Consider the following 19,083-nt stretch of genomic DNA (forward strand, 5'->3'; position numbering starts at 1 on the left):
AGAAAATCCAGCAGGATTACACAAGACACCCTACGCCTAGGCCTACTCATTCAACTCAAGTTCTGAGGCGTTCCAATTAATGAACGATCGATGCAACAGCAGTTCAAGCTTAGCAACAGAGAGTTGATTATGTGGCACCTTATTTGTGAAAACTAATCTCCTTCATCGAAGATAGCTCGTCTGCTTTTGATTTGTGGCACATTGGTGCTGACGAGCTTGGATGTCTTTGGCTGACATTAGCTAGATTGACTGGATCAAAAGACTGGTTTGATTAGGCTAATTTAGCTATTTTAATGGTCTAATGTTAAGGCTAGGTTAAACTAGCGCGAATTAACATGGGCAAAGTAAAGGGGGATAGCAAACAGGGGGATAGCAAAAACAAGATTAGTAGTATTGCGGCACATGTACCCGATTTGGTCGTCTACAGTGACTTCAGGAGGATACCTTATGTGGAACACTTCAATGGCGTGTTATTATTTGCAGATGTGTCAGGTCTGTGATCAATTTTGCTCTTAAAGTTACCAACGAATAACGTTAGCATAAATTTAACTAGAAAGATTGCCAAGCAAGGCTAACTATCATAGCTAGCACTATGGTATGATAGATACCTGTCAAAGCAATGCTAACTTAGCTTGTTATATAGGCTATCATAACGTTGTTTACAACTACATGTAGGCTAGTATATGGACTGTTACAACATTACTATAACCTTATTAGATATTTATTTACACACACACACGTTTTGTTTTGTTTAGGGTTTACTGCATTAACTGAGAGATTCAGTATGTGCAGCAAGAAGGGCTATGGAGCTGATGAGTTGACCCGCACTCTCAACAGCTACATTGGAGATATAGTATCCCGTAAGCTATAGTTATGGGGTCTCCCGGGAGGCTACTATATTGTTAGTTATGTGCCACTCTTTGGCAGTTAGCACAACATACAGCTGCTCTAAACTCAGATGCCACACTAAACACTGACTATTTTTGCAGATATCTTGGCTGCAGGAGGAGATATTCTAAACTATGCGGGTAACAGCCCATCAAATTAATAATAATCTGAATCTGTGATTAAACTGATGTTATGAAGTTAATGTACCTAGTTTGCACTGTAAATCAGTCTATAGGCATCAACATCTTTAGTTCACAGGTTTCTGGGCTTGACTATACAGTACGTCACATCTGATATTTGTCTTCACAGGGGACGCCATTTTGGCTCTGTGGACAGTGGAGCGATCACGAATCAGTGAGCTCATCTCTATGGTTGTCAAATGCGGCCTTAACATTCAGGACAACTGTGGTGTTCGAGAGACAGATGTCGGCTCAGTGTTGCGAGTTAAAATAGGTACACAGCATATCTTTTAGATTTCATATCATCAGTTCACCACAGAGCTCTTTAAGAAGCTTAGGGGTTTTTACAGTCAGTCTAGGGTTTGGCATAGTAGTGCAAGGGCAGGCAAGCTCATGATGATCATGATGGCAGGCAAGCACAACTTTTTCGTAATGATCAATGACCTTTGCATGTTAAAGAGGATCCTTGCAACAACAAAGGAATAAATCAATTAAAAAATGGTATTGCTTATCACATTAGATATAAATTGTCATTGATTAGAGGCTCATAGACACTAGGGTTAAAACAAGCATTAAAGAAAGACACACTTAAAGCGACATTAAATCATAGACACTTGCATAAATGTCCCTTTACACTACTTATGATATTTTGAATGACTGAAAATGTTATGTGCTCATTAAAATCTCATATCTTCATAGTTATTATGTGTGAAGGAATTGTTATGATTAACAACAATTATTCCGTTTCATGCTTCTTTTTCTGTGCAGGCATATCAGCGGGAAAACTGTCTAAAGTGATCATGGGAAATGAAGAGAATCGGTACTTTGTGGTGATTGGACGAGCTGTGGATGAGGTGCGGCTGGCTGAGGGATTGGCTGTCGCTGGCAACATCATCCTGTCGCCTAATGCCTGGGAGCTGTGTGACCGAGCCAACATAGCAGTTGACCACTTTGAGGATGAACGTGCTGTGAAGGTTAGACCAGTCATATCTTTCATCTCCCCCTGAGCACTGGTCACCTCTATCTCATAGTGCTTAATTGGTGAGCACTGGTCACCTCTCTGTCATAGTGCTTAATTGGTGAGCACTGGTCACCTCTCTGTCATAGTGCTTAATTGGTGAGCACTGGTCACCTCTTTGTCCTAGTGCTTAATTGGTAGTTGCACCCATTTTCTTAGCAGTAGATTGTTTTATGTTTTAGAGACTTATAGTCGAGATGCTATCAGACACTGTGCATGGAGATTAAATTAAATCCAATTTCCTTGCTAATCTCCAAACAGGTGCGATACATCAAGCGGGACCCAACTTTTTCTGTGGAGAAATATATGGAATCCGTTGGCAACAATGTGGAGCATGAAGACAAGATTCAGGGTAAGAAAAGTCAGCTGAGTGAATTCATTATACTTTCAAGACACTTTTAATTTGATCTGACTCTGATAATATTGTACTGTTCCACTCTGATGACCATTCGTGAATGAATTCAGGTTGTGTGAGAAAAGCCTCCAGACTGATGCCCAATGAGGAGCGTGAAAAGTTTCTTCAGAAGTACATCATGAAGACTGTACTGCAGAAGGTAACATGATTTAGAGAGAGTCATGACGACTGCGTCATATCAGTGACCCTCGAGGGGTTACATTACTTTATCATATCTGTAAATGTTCAAATAGCATGACAGGCAGGTTTTAGCTAGAATGTAATTCTCTGAGGAATAGACTGTTCTTAAATGCATTGAACTCTGGGTCTTAACCAAACTGTCCTCTCTTATTCCACTTCAAATCAGAAAAGAAGAACAGTGGAAAAAGAAGGACAAAAGGAAGGATATAATGATAATGAAATAAATATGATATATAGATAACTAGCGAAAAAACAAAACCAAAAGAAAAAAGAAACAGACATACCCTCTCAGTTTACCAATGTGCTGAGCTTGCATCCCAGAGCCTGCTCTCTCTGTCTGTCAGATCGATGCCAACCAGCCCTTGGAGTACCTGTCGGAGATGAGGCCGGTCACTATTGTGTTTGTCAACCTGCAGTTCAAAGGCACTGAGGCCGATGCCGAGCAGTGCCTGGCCATCCACGTGGCCGCCATCGGCCTCAGCAAGCAGATGGTCAAGCACCACGGCCGAATCAACAAGGTGTTCATGTTCGACAAGGTAAATCACAGCTGGCTCAGTCCCCCTAGAGGAATGTGAAGAATTCTGTAAGACATGCTATAAGGCATTGGCTATAAGATTTCAAATGTACAAAATATAGTGTATGAGGTTATTCTTTAACTTCAACTAAATAATCACGGTGTGAGTAGTTAATAGGGTTTGCAAGTATATTTTTTATAGTTCTTCATACTGCCTTTTAAAATAGGAAATGAATTAGCTTCTTTACAATGCATATTTGTCAACCCCCATTGATTTTGAGAGGTTGAATATCAGTTTTGTTGACATCTGATATGAGCTCATATAAGGCCAGTGTTGCTGTGCTGTGTTCTGGTCAGGGCTGTACGTTTCTGTGTTTGTTCGGCCTGCCTGGGGACAAGCGGGAGGACGAGAGCACCCATGCCCTGCAGGCGGCCTACGGTGCCTGCGAGTTCTGCCAGAAGGAGATCCGGAGCTTAAGGTCAGCCAATCAGAGGGGACCGCAGGTCATGTGCAAAATGTTCCCAACATGCACAGAACAGAGAGCCTCAAGACCAGCTAGTTGGTCATGTTTTAGTGTGCTGGAATTAACATGGCAGAACAGAGCGCCTCTAGACCAGCTAGTTGGTCATGTTTTAGTGTGCTGGAATTCACATGGTAGGCACCGTGGTCCTGTGAGGCATTTCTACAACACATGTATGAGTCAATCAATCAATCAATCAATCAATCAATGCCTTTATTTGTCCCCCAGTGGGGCAATTTGTTTCACAGCAGAAACACTGCACACAAAATTACAACAACAAAAAAAAAACGCAAATACACAGTATAATAAATAACATAATGCACATCCTGATCAAATAATGGGTAAACTACTTTTTCCTCCTGCCGTTTAGAATAGAGAGACAGCAGAAGGAACAAAGGAGTGTTCTGTGTGATGCTTCTCTCTCTCTGTGACGGGATTCTTGATGCTGTCTCTCTCTCTGTGGCACATTCTCTCTCTGTGACAGGATTCTTGATGCTGTCTCTCTCTCTCTGTGGCACATTTCTCTCTCTGTGATGGGATTCTTGATGCTGTCTCTCTCTCTCTCTCTGTGGCACATTTCTCTCTCTGTGACGGGATTCTTGATGCTGTCTCTCTCTCTGTGGCACATTTCTCTCTCTGTGATTGGATTCTTGATGCTGTCTCTCTCTCTGTGGCACATTTCTCTCTCTGTGACGGGATTCTTGATGCTGTCTCTCTCTCTGTGGCACATTCTCTCTCTGTGACGGGATTCTTGATGCTGTCTCTCTGTCTGATGTGTTTCTCTGATGTGTTTCTGCTGTGCACGGTTTCAGGACGGTCTCTGTTGGAGTGACCACAGGGCCTGTCTTCTGTGGAGTTGTGGGGCATAAATTCAGGCATGAGTATACAGGTACATATGCACTCACACACATGCATGGACACTCATGCACCCGCACACTTACACACACATTTCTCAAAGCCATACTAATACCAACTACTAAACTGTAGGCCTACTATACTATACTATGTTACTAACTATGCTATAGTTATAATATAACAATCCTACACTATACTATGATACTGTATATTGTAATGTATTGTAATGTAATGTAATGTAATGTAATGTTAATGTTATCTGATCCTGTGCCATGCAGTGATTGGTAAGAAGGTGAACCTGGCGGCACGTCTGATGATGCACTACCCCGGCATGGTGTCATGTGACAGAGAGACGCACCACTACTCCAGACTACCCCAGGCCTACTTCACTGAGCTGCCCAAGAAGGCCATGAAGGGGGTCAGAGACCCCGGGCCCATCTACCAGTTCACCACCAGGAAAGTCAGGATGTGAGTGGGAAATGCCCCCTACAGCCTCAGGCATGAGCTGGAACTGCAGCACGTGGCCTTATGGCATGGCTGGGAATGGGGGCGTTAGGCATTTGGAGTAGCTGCTGTTGTTGTTTGAAGTGAATTGGTTGGAGAAACTATGTTTGGTATTTTGATGTGCTCGCTGAGGTATTTCAGTGCAATTACTCTTCAGAAAACAGACTCCAGATTTCAGCAGACCTCATTATATGGCCATTATTTGACTGAATGTTCTGCAAAACTCACTCACACCACTTGTTGTGTCATGACTGCACCACCGCCTCAATAATCCCATTCATTCCACAATGACTTTCTTATCTCACGCGGAATTTACAGTACAAGCTAAGGTTTTGCAGTAGATCTCTAGTGAGTGTGACTGATGGATTTACAGTACAAGCTAAGGTGTTGCAGTTGATCTCTAGTGACTGTGACTGATGGATTTACAGTACAAGCTAAGGTGTTGCAGTAGATCTCTAGTGACTGTGACTGATGGATTTTCTAAGTCTTCATCTTCATCTGTATCTTGTTTATGTTTTTGAAGAACTGTCGGTCAGTCCCCCATGTCCGTGGAGAGACAGAAAGAGTATACACTTCTCGGTGAGTCAGTACTTGTCAGCTGCTGATTAATTATCTGTAACTAATTCATCACAGTGTTTTCCACAGAATTTAATTCTATTTGTGGTGGTAGGTTTGCAGAATTAACTTGAATGCAACAGTTGCAAATTAGTGCAGCGTGGTTATGATGCTAACCAGATTTAAGCACAATTTAGTACAACCTGGAAAATCATTGTGTTGTGGTCAATGTTGATATTGTGGTGGGCCACCACAAATAAGTCAATGTACGGGAAACACTGCATCATATGATTTCACTCAGTTGAAATGGTAGAGGTATCTGTCATAATCCAGAAAATGTTCTTAATATTCTGTCAGTGTGGCAACATCTGGCCACCTATAACTGTATTTGTGTGTGTGCGTGCACATGAACCTTCAGTGTAGCCTTAGCATTACACACAGGGGATGTAGTGGAGGCTAAACGCAAGTAAGCACAGTTTATCCACCCCACCTAGCCACCTTATTTCAGAAATAAAGTTTATCCACCTGTTATTAGAGTTTATCCACCTCTCAAAAGAGTTTATTCATTAATTGCAACTTTTAACATTCAAAAATCACACTGTATTATCCACATTCACAATATGTACACTCATCAACACTCAAGGAACCATTTAATACAACTGGTATTGTTATAAACATTGGACAATAACCTCCACCATCATCAAACATGTTCTGAATGCATTTTTTTAAAATCTGATACCGCAGTCCACTTCACCGTGATCACAGAATTCATAGTTTACCCACCTCTTATTTTACCACTACATCCCTGATTACACAGAACAAAACTGACAGGTAAAATAAGCTGAATGGCGTCCCTCTTTACCCTTGCCAGGTCGGGAGAAAGAGATGGAGCTTTACTCCAGAATGGTGAAGAGCTTCCTGGAGGGCAGAGCCTCAGACACACACACCTACAACAACGTTGTGATCTTCGGAGGCGGCAGCGGCTACGGCAAGAGCCATCTCTTGGCTGAAGTGGTCTACAGAGCCAGCAGGGGAAGCCTCAGGTGACTTCTCTCCATATCACTCACACTAGTTCTGGTTCCATTTCTGTCACATTATTTGTTTTTATGGGAACCATAATTTCTCGATTATTAACCAAGGTTTATACATGGATTTTGCTAAACTGCAGTCAGGGATTGTGCAGTATGTCACGTTTGTTTATGTTTATGTTGATATTTAAATTTATTAGCAGATGATTTTGTGCAAATAAACGTACATTATATTTTAACCAACGACCAAATAAAACACACCAGAGAGGTAACTCACCCCTACCTTCAGTATTCCCAGAGAAATTCCACGCAGGGTTTCGTTTTTGTTTGGGGGACAGGCTGCCCCCACTTTGTTTGTTTCCAGTTTTTCGGAGCCTGGATTGCCTACAGAAACCATGTTTTACAGTGTACTCACAGAATGGGCAGCTAGCAGCTAGCTCCTGTTGTGTGTGGTGTCATAAGCTACTTGGACCTTGAATTTCCCTTGGGGATCAATAAAGTATCTATCTACAGTATCTATCTATCTATCTAGCGGTTGTGAGGAGATGATTGATGAATGTGACAAAGAATCTTATGGCCTTGAAATCGCATAAAATCCCTGACTGCACCTTTAACTAGATGTACCGCAGAGCGGTACAAAATATGACCGCCGCCCAGTCAAGCACATTTTTTCCAGAAAAATAAGTTACGCTTGTCAAATTGTGTTCATTTCCTACTTTGTTCCTTTTTTGTGTGTTTGTAATTGAGTGTGTGCAGAGTGTGTGGTTGTTTTTGTGTATATGTGTTTTGTGTGTGTTTTTTTGTGTGTGAGTGTGTGTGTGTGCGTGTGTTTGTGTATGTAGGTGTGTTTGTATGTGTGGGTGTGTGTATGTGTGTTTATGTGTTTGTGTGCGTGTTTGTGCGTGTTGTGTGTGTGCATGTATGTGTGTGTGCATGTGTAGTGTGTGTGTGTGTTTTTGTGTGTGTGTATGTGTGTGTGTGTGTGTGCATGTGTGTGTGTCTTTATGTATGTGTACATAAATAAAGCAAATCAGGGAACCACCTACTCTTTGCGATAAGTGCCATGGGATCTTTAACAACCATGGTGAGTCAGGACCTCAATTTAACATTCATGCAAAGTAAAACATCTCCTGCAATACAGTGTCCCTGTCACTGCAATAGGACATTGGGATTGATATTTGTTTAGTGGCTTTTGGCCACAGGGAAGAGTGCCACCTACTGGCCAGCCACCAACACCGCTTCCAGCAGGAACCTACTCTTCCAAGGAGGTTTCTTATCCAAGTACTAACTAAGCCTGCTTAGCTTCAGTAATTCAGCAAAGTTAGGGTATCTGCTGGTCTGGCTGGGTTAGGTGAAAGGCATATAGGATTCTAACTGTCTCACTGAATTGTATTATGTACACTCAATTCTCACTGGTATCTGCTAGACAACAAGTACCAAAACATGATTAGTTCATAGATTTCACATGTAAAATACATTTTATACAACCCCACCCCTATCTTGCCTGTTCATAATTCTGAGAAATTCTTGAATTGTGTGCATGTACGTGTTTATGTTTGTGTGTGTGTGTGTGTGTGTGTGTGTGTGTGTGTGTGTGTGTGTGTGCGTGCGTGCATGTGCTTGTGGGTGTGCCTGTGTGAGTGCCTGTGTGTGTGCATGTGCATGTGCATTCATGCGTACATCAGAGTTTCCACTAGAAAAAAATGGTGCCGGTCAAAGTGCCCGGCAGAGGTTTCGTTTTCCGGACATTTTGATGATATGCCGGTCAAATATCCTATTATCGCTTCTTAATTAATTAGTCAAGTTGAGGAAAACTGGAGACAGGCTATGTAGCTTAAAGAATGACATAATCAGGCTGAATAGAATGCAACATGTTCATTAGCCTAACTTACGTAAACATGTCTAACAAGATCTAGCCAGTATCTATGTTTTCATTAACAGCAAGAGTCCGTTTCGTTCATTGTTTTAAAAAGGCTATGTTGTTTGTTGCTGCTACCCACGTTATATCTCCAGTGGTTCCACTGTTTAACTTGCACAGATCATAAACACAAGAATGGCTCACACCACTAAGGCTATAATTTAGAATGAAATGCCACACCACGGTTCAATGATAGGCTCGCCAGACCAGCAATCTATTTGATAACAGATCATAGACATAAGCAAATGCTTTTACACAACACATTCTGGGTACACGGAGAATCACAGTGTCTTGGAGAGCCTGTACTCCACTTTCATGAAAACATAGCACTTCTGCTTTTTTTATCTGGTGGTGGTGGAGTTGACCCGGACATCGGATTACCAATTTATCATCATCCAGGCTTGAAAAAAATTTTAAGGCTTGCCTGGGCCTGGCCAAATTCATTTGTTAAGTTGTTTAACATGGGCGTTTTAAAGGGGCTTCCTATTTGAAATGTTCCCTATTTGAAATGTAGCATAGGCCGTGTTGTTTAATAGCTTTCAAGCGGGAGCCTGTACATTTAAAAACATAGCCAGAGGACGGATTGCTTAGGCTTTACATTTTAAGGCTTATTCTCAAATTAATTTTAGCCAATTTCAATCGGACAATTTGACCGGAGAGATTTAATTTTGTCGTTCATGTGAGCGCTGTGTGATTTGCTTTGGCCTGTTTGTCCTCAGAGTGATGCCCTGTGAGTTGGCCAAGACAGACATCCATCAGCAGAACTACACGCTGCAAACTCTGCTGGCCCTCCTGCTCACCGTGGAGACGTGCAAGAACTTCGCAGAGCGCGAGAAGGTCATCCTATCCCAGATCGAGCAACCGGACATGAGGGAGAACCTCTGCCTGCTCAACGAGATCCTCCTGGTCAAGGTGCTGCGTGCCTAATGCACCCCTCTGCTTCAGTACACACATGTAGAGTCTGAATTTAGATGACACACAAAGTGAAAAGTCAGGCAATGAGTGTGATATACGAGACTGGAGATAGATAGCGTAGAAAAGTTGGTCTAGAAGGGCATCAAAACATGAACACTGACAGAACAAAAGGCTACTGACTGTTCTGTGAAGACCCATGAATGGGCTTTTATCAAGACTTGCACCTTCTGTTGTTTTTTAAATGAGATTTCAGAGTTAATGCTCCTCACCAAATGCCAGATTTCACCATAACTGAAATGTCTTTTGTGTTGAGGCTGTGTACAATTGGTTACAGAAGACTAATAGTTACATTAAGGGCTTTGATGTGATGGTTTTATTCTGGATTCCTTTGTTTGTCTGCTCGTAGTTCCCTGTTTCAAACAGAGTCTCACTCATGGACAACGAGACTCGTGAGAAGGAGACCAAAGACTTCATCATGCAGCTTTTCTGCCACGTAAGCAGAGATATCCTCAGCTCCGCATTCACTTAGAAAACACTGATACAGTATGTGTGCTGTAAAAACTAGCCAGGCTTTTATTTTCTTCAACTGCCGAACTCAACTACTTACATTTGGGACAGGCGTCTGTATGGGTCAAGCCTTAATTCCTGTTACACAAACTTTTGCTCAACAAAGATGAGAGGTTTTGTGAGACAGAGGTTTTGTGGGGCAGCCGTGGCCAACTGGTTAGCGCTTCGGACTTGATAGATAGATAGATAGATAGATAGATACTTTATTGATCCCCAGGAGAAATTCAAGGTCTCAGCAGCATACATACAACACAAACACATTCTTTGTAACCGGAGGGTTGCCGGTTCGAACCCCGACCAGTAGGCATGGCTGAAGTGCCCTTGAGCCCCTCACCCCTCACTGCTCCCTGAGCGCCGCTGTTGTTGCAGGCAGCTCACTGCGCCGGGATTAGTGTGTGCTTCACCTCACTGTGTGTTCACTGTGTGCTGAGTGTGTTTCACTAATTCACGGATTGGGATAAATGCAGAGACCAAATTTCCCTCACGGGATCAAAAGAGTATACTTATACTTATATTTACCAAAAAATTGACTTGGCTTTTAATTAATGCATGGGCTTTTTATTGGTTGGGACAGCATGCTGTCTTACTAAGTAAACTGTGTATTGGGTTGTTAAGTTTGGCAGGTGTGTTTTCCTTGTGTCTGTTATCAAGGCCATTTGAGATCTCAGGTTTCATGTTCTGTTTTTTCTGTTCCAAAAAAAAACAATCTGACCATGTTGCTTGTGTCCTTGTGTCTCTTATTGGCCGTCCTCAGATGGCGCAGGCGGAGCCTGTGCGTGTACGTCATCGACCAGGCGCACTTCGTGGACAGCCCGTCGTGTTGCTTCCTGTTGGAGGTGTGCGAGGCGGCGCACATCCTGCTCTTCCTGTCCGTGCTGCTCGAGAGCGAGTGCAACCCCGAGCTGCTCCGCCTGCTGCGCGCCCCACGCACCGTCTACCACAAGCTGACCAGTCTCGAGCCCTCCGTCATCGCACAGCTCGCCTGCCAGATCCTGGGCGTCGTGCGCATCCCCACCGAAGTGGAGCTGTAGGTGGCAGCAGACACCTGTAGCTTGATGTGTGATCTGTATGATGTTTGATGGTCAAATTTAAGTAGGAGGCAGAGAAAGTACTAGGAGACATTACTTCATGGCAAACAAAAAAGTTGTGGGTGGAATTTTTAAGCAGCAGGGTTGATTATGGGATTGTTAGGATATCTACATCCAGCAGTTTATTTGAAGGAGAAAAGTCACGTTATTGGTGCTGCTTAACCTCACTCTCACCAGCAAGAAAAACTGCCAATATTTTGTTGGTTTGCTAGTCTCATCTATCAGGGTTTTTTGAGTGAAGGAGTGAGCTCCTTAAGTGTAATACAATCTGCAATGGGAAAAAAGAGAGACTGCACTCAGCATAGCCATCTTTTCGTTTTGCTTTGACTGAGTCAAGTACTGTGAACGTGTAGTGTAATTTTATGTAATTAAAAGCGCAGCCGTGGCCAACTGGTTAGGGCTTTGGGCTTGTAACCGAAGGGTTGATTTGGAGGGTTAGCTTCAGCCAGTTAACATCCCAGCTGGCCACTGCCATCTTTAAAAAATGCCGTCCAACATGTGCTCACTTCCAGCTCCATTTTCACAGACAAGCCAAGTAGCATTCCCGATTTATCCACGATTTATGTCATCTGTGGGGATTGGCTGGATTGGGGATTTGCCAGCTCAACCACCAATCCGCATCGATAACATACTGTACTCTACGTTGTCTACCATTTTAAAATTGCACCTAATTGAGTAATTCTAGATGGTGCGGAAAATGAGCTCCATGAAACACCATGAAAAAAGGATGGTTTTGGTGAATTTTGGCAGAAGTAGCTAGCCTAGCAGGGGCCATTGAAATGAATGGGGCGGTACTTCCTTCCCGTCTGCAGTTCTATAACACTTCCTCCGTGGTTGAGACTGGGGCAGTGCCATATAACCAAATCAACCAAATTAATTGATTAATTGTGATAATGACATCAAACTATTATGAAAACAACAGAATCAAAATATAATGATTATTCAGCAAAATTCAGTTTCATAACAATAATTTCTGTCGGATTATAATTAAAATTCTATTTAAAAATGTTAAAAAAATGTTTTCAAAATGGATGTTTATTCCATGATCCCAAATATTGAACAAAAATAATTGTGATAATGCTGTTTGCCATAATCGAGACCTCTGCTGTGCCGTTGTCTCTGTCCTGTGTAGTTTCCTGGTGGAGAGGAGTCACGGGGTGCCGTACTACTGCGAGGAGCTGCTCAAGAGCCTCTACCTGAGCCGCATGGTCTACATCTCGGAGGTGGAGGAGAGCGAGGAGTGCAGGGATGTGGAGCTGCTCTTCCCAGGCCCTAGTGTGGAGGTGCCCATCCCCTCCAGCAGAACCAGCTCAGAGGAGGAGATCAGGAAGAAGTCCATGGGTACCACACAGCCACCTAATTCCTATAGTCCAACAACGGGCTATGACCATTGTATTGAATAGAGAGGGTATTCAGTATGATTGTCTCATAATGATTGTCTCAAAATTATTGTCCTGTCATTTAATAATGATCCTAGCCTAACAAAGCTATTTACATATACAGGCTACAGTATTTAACAAAGCTATTGACAAATGCAGACGAGATCAATGAGGTATCAGTTTAAGATCCCCACTAGTGTTGCACGGTGTATCGATACTAAAAAGGTATCACGATGCCTTCACACAAAAAACAATGCGATTTCCGACGTTTTTAGAATCGATACTTTATTAAAATTAACGTTCTGTGTCTGCTGCTCTCACTGCTCCTTGCACGCATCTAGGCAAGTGGGCGTGTCAAGTAGGCAGCTCTGAGTGAGTGAGTGCGCAGCCAACGTCAACATACAGTAGTTCTTTGCTGACAGTCCTCGGCCTTGTGGATAAAACAAAAGGTGAAGTTAAATCTGCAACTATTTCGGATACATCACGAATAGTGAAGGCAAGCCATCAGGTACACAGAGGCCCGTTTGTAAAATATGTTTCAAAGTAATTTAAAAGCAGTAGGCTACGCATGGAACTTGGCTAAACACCTCGCAGACATATCCCAACATTTTTGTTTAAAGAACGACAGGTTAACGAATGCTATAGAAAACACGACTACATGGTTAGTGGCAAGTTCTTCTCTTCTGTTTTAGTCTAGCCTAAGTGAAACGAGTATGGTTCTCTGGGATAAAGCGAACCTTCCTTCATCAATGAATTTTGACGAGACATAACGAGCTGTAATCATTTTGACGAGACATAACGAGCTGTAATCATAGGGTGCTAACGTGATGAAAGCGCAATGTTCACGCCAGAATAACATTACCATAACTTGTAAACAACCTATTTCATGTTCGGTCAGTACTACTGGTAATATTTGTCATGGCATGTAGACTGCAATTTGTTCAATAAGTATTGTCCAGATGTAGGATAGGCTACCTGAAATGCGCTAATTAAAGCCCACAGCATCAAAGCGTGTTGAGTCCTAATAATAATAGCGGGTTATTGTTACGTGGTAGCAAATCATGTTATCAAAGAAATAGACGTAGGCTAATGTAGGAATGCACACAGACATATTGCAACAGGTAATGGTGTAGGCCTATCTGACGAAGACCTGAGTGGTTGGAACGTCGTAAGACGCAAAGAAGACTATCCTCACATTTTTCCCTTTGCAACTGTCAAAGAAATCCCATGAACACGGGAAGGCCTAGGGAAGCCTATACTGTACATCAGATGGCCTAAAGATTAGGCCCCTCTGCATAGCATTCAGTGATTTGCATGCAGTAATTTCAACACTGACCTTGATCTAGCCTAGTTTGGCTATTTAAAGCTACTTTATTGGCAGAACACAACACAATGTAAATGAACTATAACAAAAAATAAAGGACTTAATCACACAAAGTAGGCCTACTATTTTACTGACTATAAAAATAATAATTATGTAGGAAGTTTAGAACCCAGAATTGACCTGCACACTACAAAGTGCAATCGAATTCAACACAAATGACTAAATACACTTGGAGGAGGTATGAGTCCTTTCTTTTCCACATATCTTAGGATTTCGCCGTAGTATCGTTTCAGTATCGAGCATTGTGATATTTATGGCAGGTATCGTATCGAAGTCATAATTTTGGTATCGTGACAACACTAATCCCCACTTATGGTTTATTCTTGCAACACATGCTTATGTGTGTGGTTCATTTCTAACAAGAATATCTTAAATAATATGAATAAATGTGACAGTGAATAAATGACAAGATGATATCTTGGTTATATGATATGAATAACAGTGGAATATGTAATGCACACTCTTACTTAGGACTGGACACACAAGAGAACACATCCTCCCTGAAGTGCCGGAAGATTGCTGCACTGGACGAGTCCGCTAGTGAGAGGCTGAACTTAGTGTGCTTGACCAACGAAGGAGCCAAATTCCACCAGATTCCCATCCCGCTCACCTTAAGAGGTAATCTGCTGTGCCCATATTCCCATTTGGCTCACCTTAAAAGGTAGTCTCTCTAGTCAAACAGAAGGGATTGCATCCTTCCATCCATTGCATTTAATTTCTCTCAGAATGAATGCGGTTAGTCAGTGTAGTTTATTTTACTATGTTGCTGCGTTGAAAGGTCTTTGCAGCTTGATACTTTTGAACTTTATTTTATTGAATATAATTTGTTTTGGTTTATTTCATCAGTTTGAAACTTCATAGTGACACTCCAGTTATTTTGCCTTTTCCCAACTGTCAGTGACACTCAGGAACTGAATGTATATTAATGTGTTGATGTGTTTACGTGTTTACTGTTTCCCTGAGGCTGCACTGCTCTAAGCACCAGAATGGGAAGCTTGACATATCACCATATTACGCAACTCTATTTTCTTCCCGTGGAAACTGGAGCGCTATATCCAAGCTATAGGGTCAAGGGATTAGCCAACGAGTCATATATCCTATATCCACTTCAGAGTCTTGCCATTTCAAACAGTTTCATGAAATGATGAGTAAACATGTCAGTTCTAAAGTGAAGGGGCTTGAAATACGTACATTTTATGTGCATTTGTTCATTTTGCCATAGAAACACAATCTAAAGCACCTTTCTAATCAGCTTCTAATACTGCTTATTGGCATGTGTGGTTTCCATGGGAATGTGGAGTACAAAAGGAGGAATAGAGGGGGACACAGTGTGAGTGGAGCAGGAAGCATAATGGCAAAGTGCATTCATTCCTATTAGCCAAACATTGTGAAGTCCATTTATTCAGCCTATGTTATGGTTGCAACATGTTCATATCATTTCCAGGTTTTGATAGCTGAAAATGAGTTGTTTGAACTTTTTGCAAATTGAAGTGTAACTGGGACGACTTTAGTGGTGGGCGAATATGGTTATATAGTAGAAGTAGATCCCATTATGTCTCTCTTTCTCTCTCTTTATGCCCCCCTTCCCTCTCTTCTGCTCTCTCTCTCTCCTCACCTTTTCTCCTGTTTGCTCCCTCACTCTCTATCTTTCTCTCTTTCTTTCTATCTCTATTCTGCTCTCTCTCTTCTACCTGTTCGCTCCCTTTTTCTCTCTCTCTCTATTCTGCTCTCTCTCCTTTCCTCTGTTCGCTCCCTCTTTCTCTTTCTCTCTCTCTCTTTCTCTCTCTCTCTCTCTCTATTCTGCTCTCTCTCCTTCCTCCTGTTCGCTCCCTCTTTCTCTCTCTCTCTCCTGTTCTCTCCCCCACTCTCTTTCTCTCCTTTTCGCTCCTCTTTCTCCTCCTGTGCAGGTATGGCCCTTGCCCACCTGGACCAGCTGCTGCCCAACGAGCAGATGGTGGTGAAGTGCGCGGCCATCATCGGTCACACCTTCACCACGCAGATGCTGACTCACATCCTGCCCGAGCTGACCGAGGACAAGCTCAACGACACGCTGGTGTCGCTCTTCAAGGCCGGCACCTTCGTCTGCGGCTCGCAGCCCGAGCACTTGGTCGACCTGAGCCTGGTCGACGAGAAGTACATGCTCAGCTGCTACTGCGACCAGCAGGCCCCGGCCAGGAGGGTCGATGAAGATGAAGATGAGGAGGACAAGGAAGGTGAGGGGAAACTGGGGGCTGATGGTGTTGACTTCCAGGCTCTTCCAGGCCCTCTCGTGAAAGTCTCTGTTAATATTGCTTTTGTTGATATGGTTATTTTCATTGTTAGTAGATAGTTGTTGCTGAACCTAAAAATAGGCTTTCAATTTTATTTGAAACGATTTGAACTAGTACTGTGATGCTTTGGACAAAAGTTTCTGCCAAAACATAAACATAAGCAAGCATAAACATAAACAAGCATAAAGATAAGCAAGCATAAACATAAACATAAACAAGCATAAACATAATAATTCACCCAGCTAATTTGGTCCCGCCCTCCTTAGTTGCCCCTGTTTGCTATCATCATGGCTGCACAAGCTTTACTAGACCCATTAATTTTGTTGAGTTAAAGGGGTTAGGAAAAAAAAACAATGGGCGCTTCATCTATTACATAGGGGAGAACGGGACTTTTCAATGAAATGTAATTTTATAGTTGTTGCCTAAAAATAGGCTTTTCAATTTTATTTGAAACGATTTGAACTCATGTAGTTTCCATATACTGTAAGATGCATTGGTTTCAAAGGAGATTTTATTTTTTTTGCCAAAACATAAACATCATAAACATAAACAAGCATAAAGATAAGCAAGCAATGCAAGAGACATGAATCAAACTAATATAAACATAAACAAGCATAAACATAATAATTCATCTAAGTCCGCCCCTTAGTTGCTGTTTGCTATGCCTGACAAGCTTTAGCACCCTGTTTATAAATACATAAAAATAAATAAAATAAATAACATTATGCGTCTATTTGGACTTTTCAATGAAAATGTAATTTACAAAGACATCTACCACACTGAAACTAAATTTTTGTCACTAGCAACCTACATCTGTCCTCTGTCAAATACAGTTGGAATTTCATCTCTGAACAAAACCCGTTCATGAGTTATTTTAAGCAGAAGTCAGATAAGCGTTTTTGTTTCATTCGACTCTCCTGGCCAGAATGAATGGAACAGGCATGGGGGACGAAAGAAACATAGCATTTTAACCTATGTACTTCCCACAACTTCAATATTTGACAACATATCATGAATGGTACTTCAAATAGGTGTTATTTTTAATAGATTGCTGATGGGCTATACATCTTGGTGAACGTCTCGTAACAACTTCTTGCCGTTATCGTGAAGCGTGTATCTATCATGGGTTATGGAAATATCATGCAATATACCATTTTTACAGTTAGAACAATATGTGTTCCCCAATTATCTTTTGTTTCTATAGTGTAACATGTTTTTTTACTGTGTCTTTACGTGGGTTAGGGCACCACACATCCAAATAAGAGGCCTTCATGACCCACAGGCCTTCAGTCTCCACAGGTTAACATGGCAAAACTCGAAAAGCTTGTCAGACCTCCCGTGCCTAGTGATGGGTTGCTAAGCCACAATTTGCCTGTGGCGGTTTTCGGGTGTGGCTTAGCGAAGGGTGAATTGACCATGGAGTACTCCACTATACAACCCTGTGTGACAGTCAGAAAGCCTGTAATGAACAGATATGGCCAGGTCACGTATTCTGTTCAGAATGCCAGTTCCAAGTCCTGAGAGGCAGAAGGCTGAGGTTAAAACGGAGGGTTGGGGGCTGAGAGTGTAGGCCCGTGGTGTGGTTCAGGGTCTCTTTAAAGCATGTCTGCTGCTAATCCACCAGAGCATGCGCTGCCTGATGGATGCCATGTTATGTGGTAGCATGATGTAATTAGGTCACATACCTGCTGATGCTGAATACCAGAGCTCTGGATCATTAGAGGGACACAGCACAAAGTAGACTTCCCAGCCTTGCTTTGTGTTTACTGCAGTCAGCGGCATACTCTTGTTCTCCTGTTCTGTTCCCCTCTGCTGTGCCTGTAGAGGATGGAAGCTCAGCACAGGCCTGTCGTGAGCTGTTTGACTGTACATTTGTCTTATCCACCCCAGCGCCCTGGGCTCTGATTGTGTGTGTGTGTGTGTGTGTGTGTGTGTGTGTGTGCAGAGACGCCGGGCCAGGCGTCGGAGGGCGGCATGTGGCGCTGCGATGTGATGCGCTTCCGCACAACGCTGGTGAAGGAGACGGCGTACGACCTGTGGCTGCAGGAGCAGCGGCGCGACTTCCACGGCGAGTGTGCCGCCTACCTGCTGAAGCGCGCCCACCGCTGCGTCCACTGCCCCACCGACGAGTTCGTCTTCGGACACAAGGCCGCCGTGGGCGCCGCCATCATCGAGATCAGCGGCGTGCTCAACGTGCAGGTGTCCTGCGAGAAGGCCCTGCTGGACATCCAGAAGAACCCCGAGCACCTTGGCCCACGACGAGGTGTGTCCGTGCGTGCGTGTGTGTGTTTAGGAAAATAAGCACTGGTGTTTACATGTCTAGGGGTATCCTATCAAAGGAGCTGAGCGTTAAACTTGTTTTCACTTTCAGAACGTAAGGCGAGACTCATCAATATCAGTTTGATGTATCCTAGGAACCCTTCAAACATTCTTACCAATCAAAACAGTCCAATTCTATATGTTTCTTTCCGTTTGTACAGTACAAGTATTCAACATCACTTGGCAACAAGATAGAACTTTGTTTGGATGAATCAAATTATTATGGAGCGTTGCGTGAACGCTTTGCTGCTGCCTGTTTGGTATTTGTAGAGTGATCCCCACCTAAGTCGTGTGTGTTTGCCTCCTGTAGGAACCATCATGATCCCTCCCAAGTCTACGCTGGAGTCTGGGTAAGGCCTGTCCTGTTCCACACTCTTCCCTCTCACTCCCCCGCCTCAGCCGTGCTGCTTGTGAAAACGCACGTGCCTTTCAGCGTCACCATGCCACTGGTCTATTTTTAAATCCAAATGGGTCTGTCTCTGTGGCAGTATGTTGCTTTGTTCTTCCTACATTTTCATGCATGTATTCTCATCTGCTCTCTCTAAGTTCAGCTGCTTTTGCAGTCAGGAGATCCTTTCATCATAAA

General features: G+C 42.9%; 1 protein-coding gene across 1 annotated transcript in view; it reads left to right on the plus strand.

The window, feature by feature from the left end:
- The first annotated feature begins 68 nt into the window (after positions 1–68).
- The window catches only part of LOC125307920 (adenylate cyclase type 10-like), a 34,356-nt gene continuing 15,341 nt past the window's right edge, over positions 69–19,083 (plus strand). The window contains 22 exon segments of the mRNA XM_048264051.1: positions 69–492; positions 756–860; positions 990–1,028; positions 1,198–1,341; positions 1,836–2,041; positions 2,347–2,437; positions 2,551–2,639; positions 3,025–3,216; positions 3,552–3,673; positions 4,528–4,604; positions 4,849–5,038; positions 5,598–5,653; positions 6,501–6,672; positions 9,295–9,487; positions 9,897–9,983; positions 10,812–10,817; positions 10,819–11,084; positions 12,278–12,486; positions 14,380–14,526; positions 15,816–16,121; positions 18,124–18,441; positions 18,808–18,847. Coding sequence (XP_048120008.1) covers positions 336–492; positions 756–860; positions 990–1,028; positions 1,198–1,341; positions 1,836–2,041; positions 2,347–2,437; positions 2,551–2,639; positions 3,025–3,216; positions 3,552–3,673; positions 4,528–4,604; positions 4,849–5,038; positions 5,598–5,653; positions 6,501–6,672; positions 9,295–9,487; positions 9,897–9,983; positions 10,812–10,817; positions 10,819–11,084; positions 12,278–12,486; positions 14,380–14,526; positions 15,816–16,121; positions 18,124–18,441; positions 18,808–18,847 — 3,212 coding nt within the window. The 5' untranslated portion in view covers positions 69–335.

This window comes from Alosa alosa, chromosome 15 (genome assembly GCF_017589495.1).
Source record: "Alosa alosa isolate M-15738 ecotype Scorff River chromosome 15, AALO_Geno_1.1, whole genome shotgun sequence".
Lineage (NCBI taxonomy): Eukaryota > Metazoa > Chordata > Actinopteri > Clupeiformes > Clupeidae > Alosa > Alosa alosa.